General features: G+C 33.3%; 2 protein-coding genes across 2 annotated transcripts in view; both read right to left on the bottom strand.

Moving 5' to 3' along the window:
- Positions 1 to 5,472: 5,472 nt before the first annotated feature.
- Positions 5,473 to 9,350, bottom strand: LOC116655571 (potassium voltage-gated channel protein Shaker-like). The gene is made up of 3 exons (XM_032453515.2): positions 9,247 to 9,350; positions 6,014 to 6,204; positions 5,473 to 5,807 (listed from the first exon to the last, which is right to left on the bottom strand). Exons 1-3 carry the CDS (start codon positions 9,348 to 9,350, stop codon positions 5,473 to 5,475), a joined length of 630 nt encoding a protein of 209 aa, XP_032309406.1.
- The window catches only part of LOC6502283 (potassium voltage-gated channel protein Shaker), a 135,064-nt gene continuing 123,842 nt past the window's right edge, over positions 6,810 to 18,031 (bottom strand). The window contains exons 11-14 of the mRNA XM_032453516.2: positions 17,705 to 17,895; positions 16,101 to 16,583; positions 9,247 to 15,416; positions 6,810 to 8,857 (exon numbers count right to left, since the gene is read on the bottom strand). Coding sequence (XP_032309407.2) covers positions 16,108 to 16,583; positions 17,705 to 17,895 — 667 coding nt within the window. The 3' untranslated portion in view covers positions 6,810 to 8,857; positions 9,247 to 15,416; positions 16,101 to 16,107. The remainder of the gene's footprint in view (positions 8,858 to 9,246; positions 15,417 to 16,100; positions 16,584 to 17,704; positions 17,896 to 18,031) is intronic.

The following is an 18,031-nucleotide window of genomic DNA, read 5'->3' as shown; positions in this document are numbered from 1 at the left end:
GTTATAATTTGATTTACTTAAGTGTTATTTCATTTTTAATGTATACGTTTAATATGTAAATTTGTTTTAGCATTAATTCATAAGTAGTTCTGTTTTTTCCATATGCCCGTCTCTCTCTCGCGCTTGCTAATTATTTAATTGTTCTTGTTGTTGTTGTTGTTGCATAATTTACATGGAGTGACTAACTTTCTTTTAAGCTAACTTTCCCCTTCTCCAACCCTTCCCTTTCGTCCTGCCTTCTGATATTTTTTTACTTGATCTGGGCCTAATACGTTGCTTTCTACCAGTATTTGTTTTCAGTGTATCTGTAGGTGTGTGAGTGTGTGTGTGTATGTGTTTTCTTTTATCTAGGCATATTTATAATAATTTTAGTTTGCATTTTAAGATTATTGTTTTTGGTTTTTATTTCGCTTGCTTTTTTGAGCTAAATATATTTTTTATTTATCCTCTTGGTAGTTGCGTTTTTTATTGAAATGAAATTGAAATTGAATTCGAATGATCTTGAACTATGAAGACTGATTCGAACAGAGTATCGAACATATTCGAATGTCTGTTCCATGAAATTATGCAATGTCTTGTATATTTTACTTTTCATTTTGTTGTTTTAATCCAGTCTTTGTTTTTATTCATTTTTTATTTTTAATTTTTTTCTCTGATTTTTTTTTTCTCTTGGGGCTTGGGGCATGGCAGGGGGCGGGGCGTATTGGAAAGGAAAGCTGGAAAGTAGCTAGACTCTGCCGTCGACTGAACTTGCATTTTTTAGGCAATACTTTTTCATTATTTTAATTTAGCATAGTTTTTCTGTCTCTTTCTCTAACCTCTCTAGCCCATCTCTGTCTCTTTCTTTACCCTCTTAAATATTTTGGCAAGTAATTGATTTCTTTTTATGTTTTGTGTGTTTGTTTTGTGACTTGTTTTTGGTTAATATCACTTTTAGTTTGTAGTCTGGCCAAGTTGGTTCCTCTCTACCTGTCTCTTTCATTCGCCTTCGACTATACCCGCACTGCTCTAGCTCTATGCTGTCATTCCTTATTTTTGTTTTAATAGTAAGCTTTTATTCTCTTAGCGATTTCACTTTTTTTTTTTATATTTAATTTGTAAATTACGCTTATAAAAAAAAAATTACTCAATTTTTGGTTTTTTTTTCGCATGACTTGAAGACGATATGTTTTTAATTTTAATTTTATTTTAATGTCTATATAGAGATTATTGTGTAATTACCGTAGTTAATATTAAGAATATCCTTTTTATATGCAATCTTGTTGAATTTTCTGTTATTGCTCATTGGTTTTATTTTTTTTTCGATTATCGAAATCAAAACTGAACAAAAAACTAAAAAAAAAACAAAAAAAATATTTATTTAAATTCGCTAATGGAGAGTTTTTGGAATGAGTACAAAAAATGTATCTTCAACTTTTGCTATTGAATTGCCTGCTGCTATATATGTACATATATATCATTTATATATATATATCGGTCCGATCTGCATAAGTGTATGTGTGTTCTCTGTGTGTGTGTGTGTGTGTGTGTGTGAGTGCAAGCCGTGTGTCTTGGATTGCGTTTAAGGCCAAATCAAGTATACGTAAGAATGTCCTGCGGCTCTAGTTTTAAATATTTCCCTCTCTTTCCGTTGTCTTCTGCCATCTCTATCTTGCCTGCTTCTCTGTCTCTGTCTCTTTCGCTTCCGCTATCGCTATCTCTTTCGCATTCGTTTGCTGTGTGCGTGTGGACGGTTTTCAAAGCTGTAAATTGATTAGATTTTTTATTTTTTACTTTACTTTACTTTTAATTTTTTTTTTTTTAGGTTTTTCTTTTCTTGTTTGGTTTTCATTTTTTTTTTTTTTTGGCTTTTTCTTGTTTTTGTTTTTACATATTTACAGATTGCTTCGGTACAAATATTATATTTTAATTTTTGGTTTGTTTAAATTCTTCTTAATTACAACAAGCAGCAAATCAATAAAAACTTTTTATTCAGTCGCATATCTAACAAAAAAAACCCATATTTATATATAATGTTTTTATATATAAATATCTCATATATATATTTTTGTATATATATATATATATATGTTTGTGTGTGTATTTGTGTGTGTGTTGTGTGTATATGTATATGCTTTAGCTTAGTTCTTCTCAAAATCCAATCTTTTATTGCATTCTTCTGGTAATACATACCTCTTAACCTCCCCCACGTCCCCCCTATACATATATGTGTTTGTGTTTCTATATATTTTGTATTTTTTCGTTTAGCAAGAGCAGTAGAAGCAAAGCTTTGTAGGTAGGATTCTAGGTATATAGAGAAATTTAGATATGGCTTCGATCGATCGATTTTTGCACGCTAACATTTCGGCACTGCATCGCAAGCAGTTTAAGCAGTTTCATATTTTCGAATTCGAATTTATCGCAGCTCAAGCAGTGCCCTTTGGTAGTATCATTGTTTTTGATATTTTTTATGTTTTCTATTTTTGTTTTATAGAATTGATATATCAAATGCTCATGCACAAATTTAAATTGATACGATTCTCTTATAATTTCATTGTTAAAGTTTGTCTCTTTGCTGGTTTAGTTTTGCTTGACAAAAGTTGAAGTTTTATTTAGTTATTTTTTATTCTTTTTTTTTGGTTTTTCAAAAATGATTAGAAGATTCCGATTGACTTGAAAATCACAAAAATCAGGAAGACAGCGAATCAAGTTACAACTCATGAATATGTAAGTGTTTTTGTATCTGTATTTGTATTTGTAATTGTATCTTGTATCTTGTATCTTGTATTTTGTGCCAGAAAGAAACGCCATCTAAGGAAGACTAAACTAAACTAGGATCAACTGTACTTAAACTGAAAGCAAGCACGTTCAAGGGTCTCTATAAGAGATCATAGCTATATATACTGGATGAGCCAGGATTTCTCTAAGGGTCTCATATAAAAATTTCATTTAATTTCTTTTTCTAATTCATTTACTTTTTAATTTTGCGCTGTATTTGTTGTTGTGGCTCTTGTTCTTGTTGGTTGTTGTTGTTGTTGGTTGTCTGTAATTGCTAAGTTTAATTATTGTTTTTGTATCGTTAGCAGCTTTCCTTATTTTGTTTTTGGTTTTAGGTTCTTATTTTTTTTCATTTCTTGTTTTTTTTACGATTTTGTAATTCCCTTTAATTAGCTATGATTTTGGTTTCTGGTTGGTTTCTTGTTTCTTTTTTTGGTTGTTTTAGTTTTCGTTTAATATTTATTTTATGTCTATGTCTATTTGTTCAGCTTCAGCTTTGACTTACTTATTTACAAAATAGCAGTTTTTAGTTTAGTTTATGTATATTTAATTATATATGTAAATGTATGTATATATTTAATATATATTTATTCATATATATATATATCTATATATATATACTCTTTTGTTTACTCAATCTTTAAACTTAACGGCAGTTTTGATGTTTTTAGCATTATTATGTGTATGTGTGTGTCTCATGTGTATGTGTGTGTGTGTGTGTGTGTGATTGTGTGTGTAAATATTTAAAACAGCGTTCTGGTCAGAAAGATTTGTTAGGATACTCTGGAAATTGAATTAAAGGCCACTGGATGCAACGGACGAAGTTTTAAGGGGGCATGCGCACTTGTAAATTTCAAAAAATCGAATTTTTTTTTTTTGCATTTTGTTAAAGTATATACATTTAGAAATGTGTCCACAAAATTTTGAAATGATCCGGTGAAAATTCAGTGAGATACACATGTTGAAAGGGAGGGGCGTCCGGTAAGCGTAATGGTGAGTTGAAACTTTAAACACGTTTTTCTCAAAACTACGTTTTCAAAGTCGGTGACCACTCTTACTCGAAAACTAGTGACCCGATTGTCTTGAAATTTAGCATGCTCTTTTATTACATAATAATCTAGTACTTAATCGAAGGATTTTTTTTTTTATGCAAAACTTTTTTTTTTACAGCTGAAAAACTACCGATTTTTTTTGACGAAAAACGATTTTTCAACTTTGAAAGGTCGCCATTTTGTCAAATATTTTTTTTTTTTAATATCCTTCGATTAAGTACTAGATTTACTTTTAGTAAATGTAAATCCGTTTCATTTTTTGATTTCGGACTATCCAGTTTTTCACAGTGTTGGTCACCGCAACTCGCCTTTTTCGGATGGACCTCACTTCGACGGGGCATAACTTTGCAACCCCTAAATATTTTCTACTTTTTTTTTTTCAAATTTAAGTTAAAATAATGTACTTTCACATAATAAAACGATATTTCAAAAAAATTCAATAGTTTACGAGAAAAAAATTCGGAAAAAATGCCTATTTTTTGGCCCTCCAAGTGCGCATGCCCCCTTAAAACAATAAAGTGTTGAACTTTTCATTTTCTGTAACTAAAACTTGGAATTTAGATTATTAATTAAAAAAAAAAAATAACCCCAAAGGGTATTTATTTAGCCAGACCACTGTTTTAACGACGACATGCCGTCGCAAGTTATTATATAATATATTTCTTCTTTATCATCTCATTGCATATAGTTTTCCGAATCAGCTTTAAGTTTCTGTTCTTGCTTTGGTATTTTAGTTTATTATTTTATTTTTTTCATTTTTTGTTTTTGTTTAGTTTGTTTTACTAATATTCTGACTAATATTTAATTAATAGAGCATAATTTAAAGTTTGAAAATAAAATTAGCAGATATTGTATGTTGTTTGTTTTTGTTTGTCTGGTTGTTTGTTTCTTTTTGTTTTTTATTTTTTTTGCTAGCTTCTAAAGAAAGGAAGAAACTCCAATTAGATTAGTCTACTAAGATAATTCGATTTTTGTTTTTTTTTTGTTGGTTTTTTGTTCATTTTTTTGTTGTTTTGTTTTCATCTGTTTTGTTGTTAACGATTGTTAGTTGTTAATTGCTAAATTTGAACATAGGTATCAAGTAGAGTTTTTTCTTTGTGTATGTGTCCGTGTGTATGTGTACGTGTACGTGTATGTGTGTAGGTTTTCGTTGTGTTGATTACCAGAAGGAAAATGAAAAGAAAAACAAGGAAAAACCCTATAGAAAGCCAGTCCATGGTTGACTCTACGATTTTAAACTCTAATTCCAAGCTTTAGTGAACTGGCACAGTGTGTGTGTGTTGTGTTTTTATGTGTGTGTGTATCTGTTTCAGTGTCTGTGTGTGTGTTTGTGTACATTTGCTGTTTAATTTACAACTACGCTGCTTACTAATTATTATTATTATTATTATTTAATTGTATTTATTAATAAAATTCTAAATTAGACTGCTTTTGATGACGTTTCTGGCATCCAACGTAGCATTTCACTGCGCAAATTTCGTCCATTTTCCATTTGTTTGACTAAAAAATTTAAAAATTATATTAGAATAATATTAAAAACTAAATAAAATATAGTTAAACATTAACATTTTTTGTTTATTGACTTTTAACTACATTTTTCCACAAAAGGCCAAGATGGCCCTAAATTGTAGGCAACATTTTTTTTACTCCACTTACCTAGTAGTCAGACGTCGGTCTCAATACTGACGGCCATCGCGTTATTGTGCCTTAACTGTAAACTATTTGTGCTCCGCAGACCGTTCTGGCCCAGCTGCTGCTGCTGCTGTTGCACTTGCGTCATTTGCTGGCCGTGGGGCGACTGTTGCTGCTGCTGCTGCTGTTGCAGCTGGAGTTGCAGCTGGAGCTGCTGTTTCTCGAAGGACTGCTGGGTCCTGAGAAACGGCACCATGTGACGGCCGGTGTGATCAGTCAGACCTGGTGTGGTTGCATCAATGCCATCATCCAAATCCATGATGTCCGACGACGATTCGGAGAGTGAGGATTTCTTTAAATGTTGACCTAAAGTCGAACGATTTCGATTAGAACACTGTTTAGAATAAAATTCATTTTGCTAAATGGGAGCATTATTTTTTTTTTTTTGTTTGGGAATAGATGGGTTCATCTCGATGGGTTAACAGTTTGTTAAATATATATATATTTCTTTTTTGGGAATATTATTTTAAATATTATTAGTAGATAATCACAAAAAGTAGTAGGGTATGTACCTAGTGCACCAGGTAAATATGAACAACTTGTAACGTGGTTGAAATTTTGGCTCTGCATCTCCTCCTGATCCGTTTCGCGGTGATAGAAGTAATTGAAATTACTGACGATAACCGGTACCGGCAGTGCGATTGTCAGCACACCAGCGATCACGCACAAAGAGCCGACAATTTTGCCCCAGAAGCCGACGGGCCTGGATGCATTTTCAGTTCAGAATGCAATCGTTTGTTCATTGAATGGCAATATTTGTGGATTCGATTCATGTTTGTCAATGGTTGTCGTTTCGTTTTATGTTTTTCGTATATCGTATTCGAATTCGAAAAGTATTTTTTCAAATTCGATTTCGATTTATTTTTTTTGGATATATTTTTGTATATTTAAATCGATCCAATCCGATCCGTTTTTAAATATGCAAATTCCGTTTCAAAGTCAGTGTTGTATTTTTTCGTGTTTTATTGTTGGTATTTTATTATTATTTTTTTTGGTTTTTGGTTTTTTGTTTTTTTTTTTTTTTGGTATTGGTATGAAGAAGAACGTAGAAGAAGAACGCAGTATGTAAATCAGATGGTAAAAAAACAAACAAATAGAAACAAGTTATAAGTCTCAATATATTCGATATACTAATCTAGATAGCGGCTTAGATTCGAACCCAACTAAAGATTCGAACTTGGTACAAACGCAACGTAAATCGAAAACTAAACAAAAATAATTTGTAATAACGTGTCACAAACAGATACAGAATACTGGGGTTACATATGTATTTATATATTTGGTATATAAAACAAAGCGATACGTTTGGTTAGTTATACAATAGAGGTGGGTGGGGGTGGGCTTACGTTTAACTGAAGAGAGAAAGCAAAAAACAAAAGGACTCAACTAGGTATTTGGCGTTGGTATAAGTATCGGGTATTGTTATTGGTATTCAGTATTAAGTATTTAGTATTTGGTATTTGGTATTCAGTATATGCGAACATTGAAAGCATTTCGTTTTTTTTTTTTTGGTGGGAAATGGTGGGGTGGTTCTAGGGTGGGGTGTTATCTTCCTTTTTTTTTTTTAGGATGGGTGGGCTCCGATAACTAAAACTAAACTCAACTCAAATCTAAATCAAAATCAAAATTAAATTTAAATTCAAAAATTGAATAGTCTGAATCTCAAAATGAAATCTCGTCAAAAAAGAAAAGAATAAACTAAAAATCTGATAGAGACAAAAAGATAAAATCATTGTGGTTTACATAGATAGGTTATTGATATTTAGATTATGGGTGGATAGCTGGTTTTGGCTAACAAAAAACCGAAGCGTACTTATTGCCAAATGGAATAAACAAAATGTGCCGGCGTTTGGCGTCGTCGCTGTTAAACTTGACATAAAATGAATATACATAGAGATATAGAGATGTGTGTTTGAAAAACCAAAGCAAATCGAACCGAACCGATCGGTTTCGAGTCGGTTTATCGGTTATCGGTTAACGGTTAACGGTTAACGTTGTGGCACACACACACACACACTGACAGGAGTTGGGAGGGAGACACATAGCACAAACATCCTTGATCCTTCGGTCTTCATCATTTTCATTTCTCTTCTTTCAATGGCGTCTTCTTCCTTGGTACTTGTGTCGTCTTCGTGCTTGGTTCGATTCCTTCATCAGCGACGATGTTTTTCGAGTATTCACTGTATTTTGAATCGTGTATTTAAGTTGACTGTCTGACTGTACCTTATTTGTTTTGGTTTGGATTTGGATGCATGATTCGGTTCGATCTGACTGTACTTCGTGTGTGCTTTAGTATTTTTTTTCTGGAATTTTTTTCTTTTTAAGGTGCAATGACAATGAGTTTGATGGCTTAATGACAGAATATGGTGGATGATGGATGAACTTTCAAAAGCTGATGGGCAAATTTAGGTCTAAACTTGCCGCCTTAGCTGTGTGTCTTTTTTCTCTGAGTGTGTGTGTGTTCTTTTTCTGGTGTATTATATAGAGATTAGGTATAGTTAAGCGATCGTACGTAAGGCAAAGAGTAGTTGCTGAGATTAATGCTCAAGGAACGAAATCAAAATCAAAGCGAGAGAAAAAAACGTGTTCAAAGTGAGTAGAAAGCCAAAAAACTCCTCTTGGTGTAAAATGCATTCCTTTTTATGTTTGTTTGTTTGTAGTGTATGTGTTTGTTTTGTATGTCTGTGGGTTGATTTTTTTTTTTTTTGGTGGGAAGTGGAAATATAGCAAGTAAGTTGGTATTTTATGCAAATGTGCTAAGCGTGCGCCCTTTGTGTATGTTTTTTTTTATATATATTTTTTTTTTGCTATTGCGTTTAAATTTTTTTGTTTTGATTTGCATTTGCTTTTGGTTTCTATATAATTTTTTTTTTGTTTTGCTTTAGTTTTTTTGTTTGATTTGCTTTGCTTGGATTTGCTGCGATCTGATTCTGGTTCTGTCGCGATCTCAATGTCAAATATCAATATCAATATCATTCGATTTCGATTGGATATTTTGGTATTGTATATATATTTAGCAAATATATATAGTTATAGCAACTGATTGCACATGCACCGGAATCGGGAAGCACAGGGAAACGGGACTTAGGAGCAGAAGCAGGAGCCGTGCAGTCTCAGCAAAAAAATTATTGTTGAGAGAACTGCAAGTTCTTCGTTGTTGTTCTTGTTGTTCCGCCGTAGTTGTTGTTGTTGTCTTAATTGTTGTTGTTGTTGTTGCTGCTGCTAGTTGTTGTTGCTGTAGCATTATACATAGTAGTTGTTGTTGTTGTTATATTTGCAGCAATAATGGGGCAGAGCGATAGCGATAACGATTAAGGTTAACGATAGCAGGCTGGCGCAGGAGCGTTGAAGCGTTTCTTACATTTTTTAAATATATATATTTTTTTTGTACATTCGGCGCAAGGAGGAGAACGTAAGCAAAAAAGTTTACAAAATATTCCATATACGATTATCAATATTATAATATATATATATGTATAAAGGTAGGTGTATATTATATATATAGCATAGAGACATCTGAGAGGATATAGGCAAAATCAAAATGGAGGCATACACCAAAACAAAGTACGAAGTTTTTTAAACAAAATCAAAAAAAAAAAAAAATAGAGAGATACAGAGAATAGAGATAGAGAGATATCGAGAATTCGCAGTGGAATTCATTTTCTCATTCATACACAAAATAGGAATAATAGAGTAACCAGGTTGTTGTTTGAGGGGTATAATTTCGGGGGTTGGTCACACTCACCGTTCGCTGGTATTTTTATTGGGGCTTATTAGCATCGCTTTTGACTGCCGGGCCGGGACCTGACCTGTTAGGACTTCAACTTTCCAAGAAGTGGACTTTCTCATATTAATACTTGTTACTTTTATACTCTTTTTAGTATTTTTTTTGCACTCGACATGTCTCGACATTAAATGCCGACATGTCATGCGTTTCTTTTTATGAAGACATGTATGTACTTTGTTTTTGTTGTTGTGTGTGTGTTTTTGGGGTATTATTTGGGGGGGTTGGGGCTTGTGGTTTGTGGCTAAAACTACGCTAGAAAATGTCTTTAATGGAATGGTGCTACTGGCATGAGTGCTTTCTTGTATGTTTTTAGGATTGTCTGTCTGCGTGTTTGATAAAAAAAGGAACAAACCTCTTAACTTAGATCTATTAATCTAGAGTCTAAGCTTACAGTTACGATAGTGATTTACTAACTCTATTGCTGCCCAAAAATTTAAGAGAATTTTTACCCGAAAATGTATATACTCTACGAGGACTACCAACTAGTCTAAAAATGGGGACTAAGGATATGGGGAAGATTATAACTAGAATTGTTCGAATTTTGTTTGGGTTAATGCTTTTTTTTTGGAAATTTATTTTTTATTTTTTTATTTTTATTGAATAACGATTATAAAACATTTCATTTTAATCTTAACAACATTTCCATTTTTGTTTTGTTTTCCATTTTTTTTTGTTTAATTTTTGAGTGAGTTTTAGGTTTTTGTTTCATTTTTTTTTGTTTTTTGGTTTCTTTTCTTTTTGTAATATCTTATTAGGCGTAATACTAAATTGTTCGTTCTGCTCTATTTTGGGGATTATTGTGTTTTGGTATTATCTGTGGCCTGTGGCTTTGATTTTCTTCTGTTCTGTTATTCTGTTATTGTTTTTCTTCTGTTATATGTTTTTTAAACTATTTCTGGAATTTGCTGTGAGAGGCTTTTAATTTCAAAATTGAAAGTTCGATTCATTTCAGTTCTGTCCGGTCTGTATCGCTTCGGTTCTAACTAAACCTAAACTTATTTTCTTGGTAGGTTGAATCAAGGCCAAATTAGAATTAAAAATCAATTAATAAAAATTTCTTTCTGTTTTTTTTTTTCGTTTTCTTCTTCTATATATATGTACGTGTACTTGTTTTTTTTTAAATCTCTATTTGCAGTCTTTGTCCTTAATAGAAATTTTATTTGGTTTTTTTTTTTGAAGCATTGAGAAGATTTTGAAAGATTCTTTTTTGGTTTTTCGTTTTTTTGGTTTATGTTTTGATTTACTCGTACTATATAGCCATATGGTAAATGTGTTTTTGTTTCAATCAAAAGGTTTTTAATTATTTTTATTAATTTTTTTGTTTTACGTATGTGTATTAAGATTTTCTTTGCTTCGTTAGGTTTGCAATTAAATTTAATGGAAAACTTGAAAAGATTGTTTTTGGTTTAAATTGAAGAAGTCGAGTGTTTGTTGTTTAGTGTTTAGTGTTTAAATATTTTGAAAAATAATTACGTGTTTATTAACTGGATATTTTTGTATGATTTATTCTCATGACTCTGAGCGTTTGGTTATCGTAACTTAATTTTCTTCTTTTCTTTTTTTTTTGTTTGCTTTACAACGATATGTCTGCTTCTTCGCCTCTGGATCTCCGTTCAAAAGAGTATATCGTCTTGGTATTTTTTCGAGTGTGTGTATTTTTTAAAGGTTTTTGAATGCAATTTGTTTTACTTTTTAGTATTTTTTGTTTTGGATTAGAGTTAGGCTAGACTAGAGTTGAGTTTTGAATAGCGTAGAGTTGATTCGAGTAGAGCATAATAGTTAAAGCGTAAAATACGAAAACTAATTCAAAAACCGAACTTAGAAAATGCGTTTCTTGTAAATTCCACTTTCGATTCGATATTTAATGTGTGTGTGAGTGTATGTTTTTAGAATTTCATTTTATTGGCTGATTGGCTGACTGAATAATTTAAGATTAGCTCACAAAATAACAAGAAAAAATTATGGATTATTTACAATTAGAATTTCAATTTTTTTTTGTTTTTCTTTTTTGGTAATACCACCAGCAGAGCCTTGGTTGTTTCTAATTTAAAAAAAATGATCAGTATTATAATTTAAATGCGAAAGGAAAACAGCAAACAACGAGGCTCTACTGTGCCTGTGGTATTCTTTTGTTTTGAGCGTCAGCTAATACAGTTACAGTAATAACTAAGTATAAAAAACTAGATCCTAGCTCGACAGAAATTCCTCAACTAACTACGGATCTACTTTTTAAATACAAAAAAAAAATTATATATATACGGAACGGAACGGAATGGAATAAGACGGATACGTCGCAAAAATACGTTGGCAAAACGAAATTTACAGTTACAAAGTAGTAAATACTCTTATTTTGTTTTGGTATTTATTGGTTTTTGGTATTTGTTATTTACAAGGCGGCACAGTGAACTGTGCGAAATAAAAAACGCTTCAAAAACTTTTCTCAAATTTATTTGCTTCGATTTTTTTTGTTTTTGCTTTTCTTATTGTTGGGATCGGATCGGATCGGATTGGATCAGCATTTGGGGTTCCGTTATCTTCTTCATCTTGATCACCATCTTGATCGTCTTCTTCTAGATCATCTCTCGAGTGTGTGTGTGTGTGAGTGTAATTCTTTGGTATTTTCAAGGGTATTTGTTACTTTTTAAATATTTTGTTGTCTGCGATTAGCTAGCTTTTAATTCGGTTTCAGCATATACATAGATATATATATGCTATAGGCCATATATATATAGAATATATACCTATGTGTGTGAGTTGGTTTTGTGGTATTTTTATGCTGTGTATACATATATACAATTTGAAATTGTTTAGAATTTTTTACTCGTGTACTTAGCTCAATTTAATTACATTAAATTTTTCTGTTCATCTCCAATTAATTGTAATTTTATTTAAACATATAATAACATTTCTTTTGCTGAACACATTTATTCCAAAATTTTTTTTTTTGTTTTTTTCATTTTTTTGGTATTTTCAGTTTTTTTTCATTCTTGGTTTTAAGCTTTCATAGGTAAATATTAACACGATTTGTTTTCTGTCTGTTTTTGTTTTTTTTTTTAGAATTTTATTTGGTTTTTTTTTGCTTCTTTAATTATAGTGGCTCATTTTGTTTGTGATTAAATCAAAGTCTTAAAATGTAGGACAAAAATGTGAACGTATAATTGTAATAATAAAATTAAAAAGTCAAATACTAAATTCTGCTATACATCGGTTATCCTTAGACTCATTTACAGTTATGTGTTTTATTCTTTCGCTAAATTTATTCATTTGTCTAGATTAAGGCTAGGAAAAAAAACAACCTTACTTTACACTCGGCTCCTTGTATTCTGATATCTGATATCTTGCTATTAATATCGGCTATCGTCTATCGGCTATCGGGCTAGCGGGTTTATCGGTTCTATCGGCTTATCGTGTTTCGGTTTTCTTGTATCTTGTATCTGATATCTACATATCTCTGTTATCTATGAAGCTAATTATCCGTTCATTCTCGTCATCTGCTCATTCTAAATCATAAAATCTAATCTTAAGTAAGCGGTTCTCTTTTCGTTAAGCTTCTTCTTTATTAGTTATATTCTTTCTCATTCCATTTGGTGTTTCCTTTTCTCCATATTTTATTTATTTATTTATATTTTTTTTTTGTTTTCTTTATTGGTTATATTCTTCTTATCGTCTGGACCATTTTCCTAGTGCCTATTCATCGCATTACTCTCTTGGTTGCTTCTAGATACAGATACTTTCTGGTATGACTACGTACAGTACAATTTAAATGACGTTCTGTTTTCTTCGAGTGTAAGTATGCGTGGGTGTGTGTGAGTGTGAGTGTTGCTTTGCCTCTTCTTTACGCCTCTTTGTTAGTTCTTAATTTTTTATCATTTATATTTTATTTTATTTTATTTTTTTTTTGTACAAAATAGCGTTGTTGCAAGTTGAGGGTCTTGGCTTTATTTATTTTATTTTATTTTATTTTTTTTTTTTTTCTGTGTAGAGTATTCTCTTTCTTTGCTAGGAGAGTATTTACAGTTAGTTGGTTGCCACAGTGTTGCAAGTCCTTTATTTACAGTGCCTGGCCACCTTTTGTCTTTTGTCTTTCCGTTTTCAGCTAGGCTCCACTGTGACACATTGTTTTATTGTTCGGTTAGTGGTTCCACTGAATTGCAAAAAGCTAAAGTTGGCTTCGAGTTGGGTTGGCTCTTGGTTTTGGGGGCATTTAGGGTTGGGAAAGGATCAGTTGCAGGGGCGTAGGCAGAAAGGGGGAGGGCCTAAAGTCCCGGGCCAGTTCATCATATTCCTTAAGGCACTTTCTCTCATTTTTTGCTCTGCTCCTCCGGATTTTTTCGACTGGCATTCTCTTTGACTCTCGAGCCCTTTATTTTTTAGTTTTTAATTCTCCACCTAGGCCCTTAAAAAAAATTCGCGGTTTTTTGTTCTGGTCTGTGTGTGTAAGTGTGTGTGCTTTTGTGTGTGTGTGTGTGTGCGTGGACGGTTTTCAAAGCTTTACTTTTTTAAATTTACACTTGAATGATGTGATCTTTTTTTCATCAATATCGACTGGCTGCTCTTCGTATATATACAGGTTTTTGCAATATATTTATAAATATATATAAATATTTATATATCTATATATATTTATAAATATATATTTATAGTTTCTCTTTGTTTTTTTTTATACATTTAATGCAAACTTCGAAATCTGCATAGTTCAGTCAACGATTATGTTTCTTTTTTCGCCAGAGGTTTTTGGGGCTTTTGATCTCTAGACTTTGCAATTCAGTCGAACTATTCTATTAGTGGTATACTATATCGTTCAGCTTTTCATTTCGTTTGTATCTATATATTTGATAGTTTGCTTTCATTACAAAAATCATAAGAGCGTTTTCTGGTTTTCTTTCTTTGTTGTAGCGGTTGTCGGCAACTCTCCATTTAATTTTCCTTCAATTTCTTTACTCATTTCTCTCTTTAAACAATCATGATTGAGCTGATCTGCTACGAGCAATCCAATTTATTCTACTAATATCCATGTTCGGCAGAGCTTGTATTATTTAAACATTAACTATTTGCTTTTAGTTGAATATTTGTACTTTTTATTTCGATATTATTCGGGGGGATCGAAGCAGGAGGAAAATCGTAGCTGATACGGGTTTCGGTATTCGGTTTTCGGTACTTTCGGGTGGGGTGGTATAGTATTTTTTTGGTATTTTGGAGGGTACAGTTTTCCATTAAGCTTGTTTTAGTCAAAAAACAAAAATCAGTTAAGAGGAGTGAGTATTTTCTTTAGGTTATAGACATATACATACATCTAGAACATATATGTACGTGTGTATAATTTTAGATTTTAGTTTTTAGTTAAGTTAGCTAAGTTAGTTAAATGATTATTTCCTGACACATTTAAAAGCAGATTTTCTTCCGGGGTTTCCTCTCCTCGATCGATGACTATACAAATGGGTTTCCTTGATTTTACTCTTTTCTGTTAAATATTACGGCAGTTTTTCTATATTTTTGGATGTTCGTATAGGTATGTGAGTGCGGCTGAGTGTGAGAGTGTGTGTGTGTGTGTGTGAATCCTTCGTCCTTGGAGCATTCACCTTTCTGTACTCCTTTTTCCTAAAGCTTTTTCTCTTGTTCTCTAAAATACGTAATGCTTGTTATGTGTGTTCTGTGAGCATAAACATTTATTTTGCATTTATTTACAGTACCGGTCTGTAGCTTCTGGGCTTTGTTATTCAATTTATTTTTTAATTATATTTTTAATATTTATTTTGGCTGCTTTTCTTCATGCCTTCGATGTTTATGCTGGTTTGGATTTTAATTAGTTATAACTTTTATTTTTATCGTTATTATGCCATACTACTCGCTTTTATTTCTGGTACTTCCCTTACGCTTTCATTTCTTCTGGATTTTTTTGGATTTTGTGATGGTTGGTTTTTGGTTTTTTATCGTTAAGTGTATAATTTAGTTAAATTAATTTTAAATTAATTTAGATTTAAATTTAGATTAAATTTAATTTAGTAATAGATTAAATTTGTTTGTTATTTGTTCTACTTAAATTAAATATAAACAGCTTTTGTAGTCGTTTCTGGCATCCAACGTAACTCCTGTCAAGGCCAAATTTATACCACGTAACGTCTTTTGCACTGATTTAGTTAATTAATTTGTTCAAATACGTAATGAATACATAAATAAGACATAATTTATACATATATATATATATGGAGAGACGTAAATATTATATATAGATAATCATAGGTATTGCGGAGGTGGAAGAGCGGGCCACGTGGAGAGAAAAGAGAGAAAAAGTTATGTTCTAATCAAATCGCAATTCAACAGATTTCAGTTTCAATTTAAATAATAGGATGTTCGCATTGCATACTTTTTGGGGATAATTATCATATTTATTTTTTTCGAATTTTAGTCTTTAAGTTCAGTGTTGGAAAATATCCCATTTTCACTTTGTCTGCAATGCGAGCATTTCCGGTCTTTGTTTTTAGAATTTTGCATACTGCTTTTGGCATTTTGCAACACTTAAACCTAATTACAAGGTACGGCTCGAGGTGCAAGGATATTTTTTAGGGGGTAAGAGGTGGGAATTTCTTTTTAAATTTTTTTTTTTTTTTAATTTTTTAATGCAAGAGTGAGTGTGTCAGAGAGAGAGAGCGAGAGATACGGATATAGAGGTTTGTGGTAGGAGGACAGTAAGGGAGCGCGATAGATAGATAGATAGAGAGAGAGAGAGAGAGAGAGTCTGTGCAGCAAGCGAGTGGTGTAGTCTTTTTTCATTGATTTATTTTCATTATCTTTTACCGTTAACCGACACTTACCCAGTAGTCAAACGTCGGTCTCAATGCTAACGGCCAGGGCATTATTGTGCCTCATGGTGAGGCCGCTGCTGCTGCTGCCCGCTGCTGCGCTAGCTGCTGCGCTTATTGTGTGATGCTGCTGCAGCTGTTGCTGCTGCTGCTGTTGCTTGAAGCCGTTCTGCTGCTGCTGCTGCTGTTGCTGTTGCTGTTGTTGCTGGTACAGTTGCTGCTGTGACTGCTGCAGCGGATGCTGCAACTGTTTATCGAGAGACATCGACATCGAAGTCGATGCAACAGGTTGCTGCAATTGCTGTTGCTGTTGCTGTTGCATTTGCTGCTGCTGTTGCTGCTGCTGCTGTTGCTGCTGTGCTCCCAAAAATGGAGCCTGCAATGCACTGCGTCCTGGATGCGTGTCTGTTAATCCCGGCGTGGACTCGACACCATCGTCCAAATCCATCATATCCGATGAGGACTCGGACAATGATGATTTCTTCATGTGTTGACCTACTTGGTGGTGTGTATGCATTGGTTTAGTGTGTGTTTGTGGCACGTCACGATATCGTTGTTTTTTTTTTGTTTGTTTGTTGTTGTTTTTTGTTGCAGACAGAGTGTATGTGTGGTGTGTGTGTTGTGGGTGAGTGGGCGGGGGTGTTTCGATTGCAGGCGTGGACAGGATGCAGGATTGCAGGATTGCAGGTTTCCAGGATCGGATTGGTGTGGTTATGGGTTTCAGTTTTTCGTTTTCGGTTTTCGGTTTCAGTTACGTTTTTTTGGTTTTCATTTTTTTTGAAGTTGAAGTTTTTGCGGGGATTTTTTTTTTGTGTTTTGGAGGTCACGTTTCGAGATTCGAATTCGGCCAGACAATTGACGGAATAAAGAGAGAAACAAAAAGAAGAGAGAGAGAAGAGAGAAAGAGGAGATCACACATACAGTTGTAATGCATCGGTAGCAGTAATGTTTTTTGTTGTAGGTCCTTGGCTTACACACAAAACACACACAGTACGTGCACGTTGGTTGTGGGCTTTTCATAAAACACAGGGTTGCCACCTGCTCTGCCCTATGCCAGGGTTGCTGGCCGTCTGCAGAGCTCAGAGAAATACCATCACCACTTCCGTTCAAACAGATCTCCAAAAAAGTATGCTATAGTTTTTTTCCACACCAATATCTGGTATTTTTCTGAAGAGTTTTGAAGACTTATGGAGTTGTATTTGGAAATATTTTGTTTAAAAGCATTCTGGTGATAGTTTTTCTCTGTGTGGCAACTGGTCCGGCTCGAAAGCAGTGCCGCTTATTAATTTTAATTATTTTTTTTTTAAGTTTTAGAGTCACAGCACCACCTTCGGCAGCGGCTTCGGCATCCACAATTCATTTCTTTCTTCATAAATGTTTCTATTTTTATTCGACAGGTTTTCTACTTTTTGTTGCTCTAATTTTCTTTTTTTTTTGGGGGGGGTGGAGGGGGCGATTAAATGCGATTCGAGTGTGGAGATCGTGGGGGCGGGGGCGGGGAAGAGGCTAGCACAAGGCCACAACAGAGACGTAGCGATTACACTAACACTGAGAGGGGATCGCCGAGGACATGGACATGGGTGGGGGGAGAGGCACACACACAGTGTTGAACTTACCTAATGTACCTGGCAAATATGGACAACTAGTAACGTGATTAAAGTTCTGGCTCTGCATCTCCTCCTGATCCGTTTCGCGGTGATAGAAGTAGTTGAAATTGCTGACGATGACCGGCACCGGCAGTGCGATGGTCAGCACACCAGCAATGGCACACAGTGATCCCACAATCTTGCCCCAAACACCGACGGGTCTATTCTCATTCAATTTTCAATCAATTATAAAATTTTTTTTTTTATCAATTTCATCGATATGTTTCCGATATCAATCGATAGACGCGTACGTGTCGTATGTCAAACGATAATTTTTTATCAAATTTTTAATCGATT

Source organism: Drosophila ananassae, chromosome XL, assembly GCF_017639315.1.
Source record: "Drosophila ananassae strain 14024-0371.13 chromosome XL, ASM1763931v2, whole genome shotgun sequence".
NCBI lineage: Eukaryota > Metazoa > Arthropoda > Insecta > Diptera > Drosophilidae > Drosophila > Drosophila ananassae.
The sequence above is the reverse complement of the archived record's forward strand: the minus strand, read 5'-3'. Positions and strand labels throughout refer to the sequence as shown.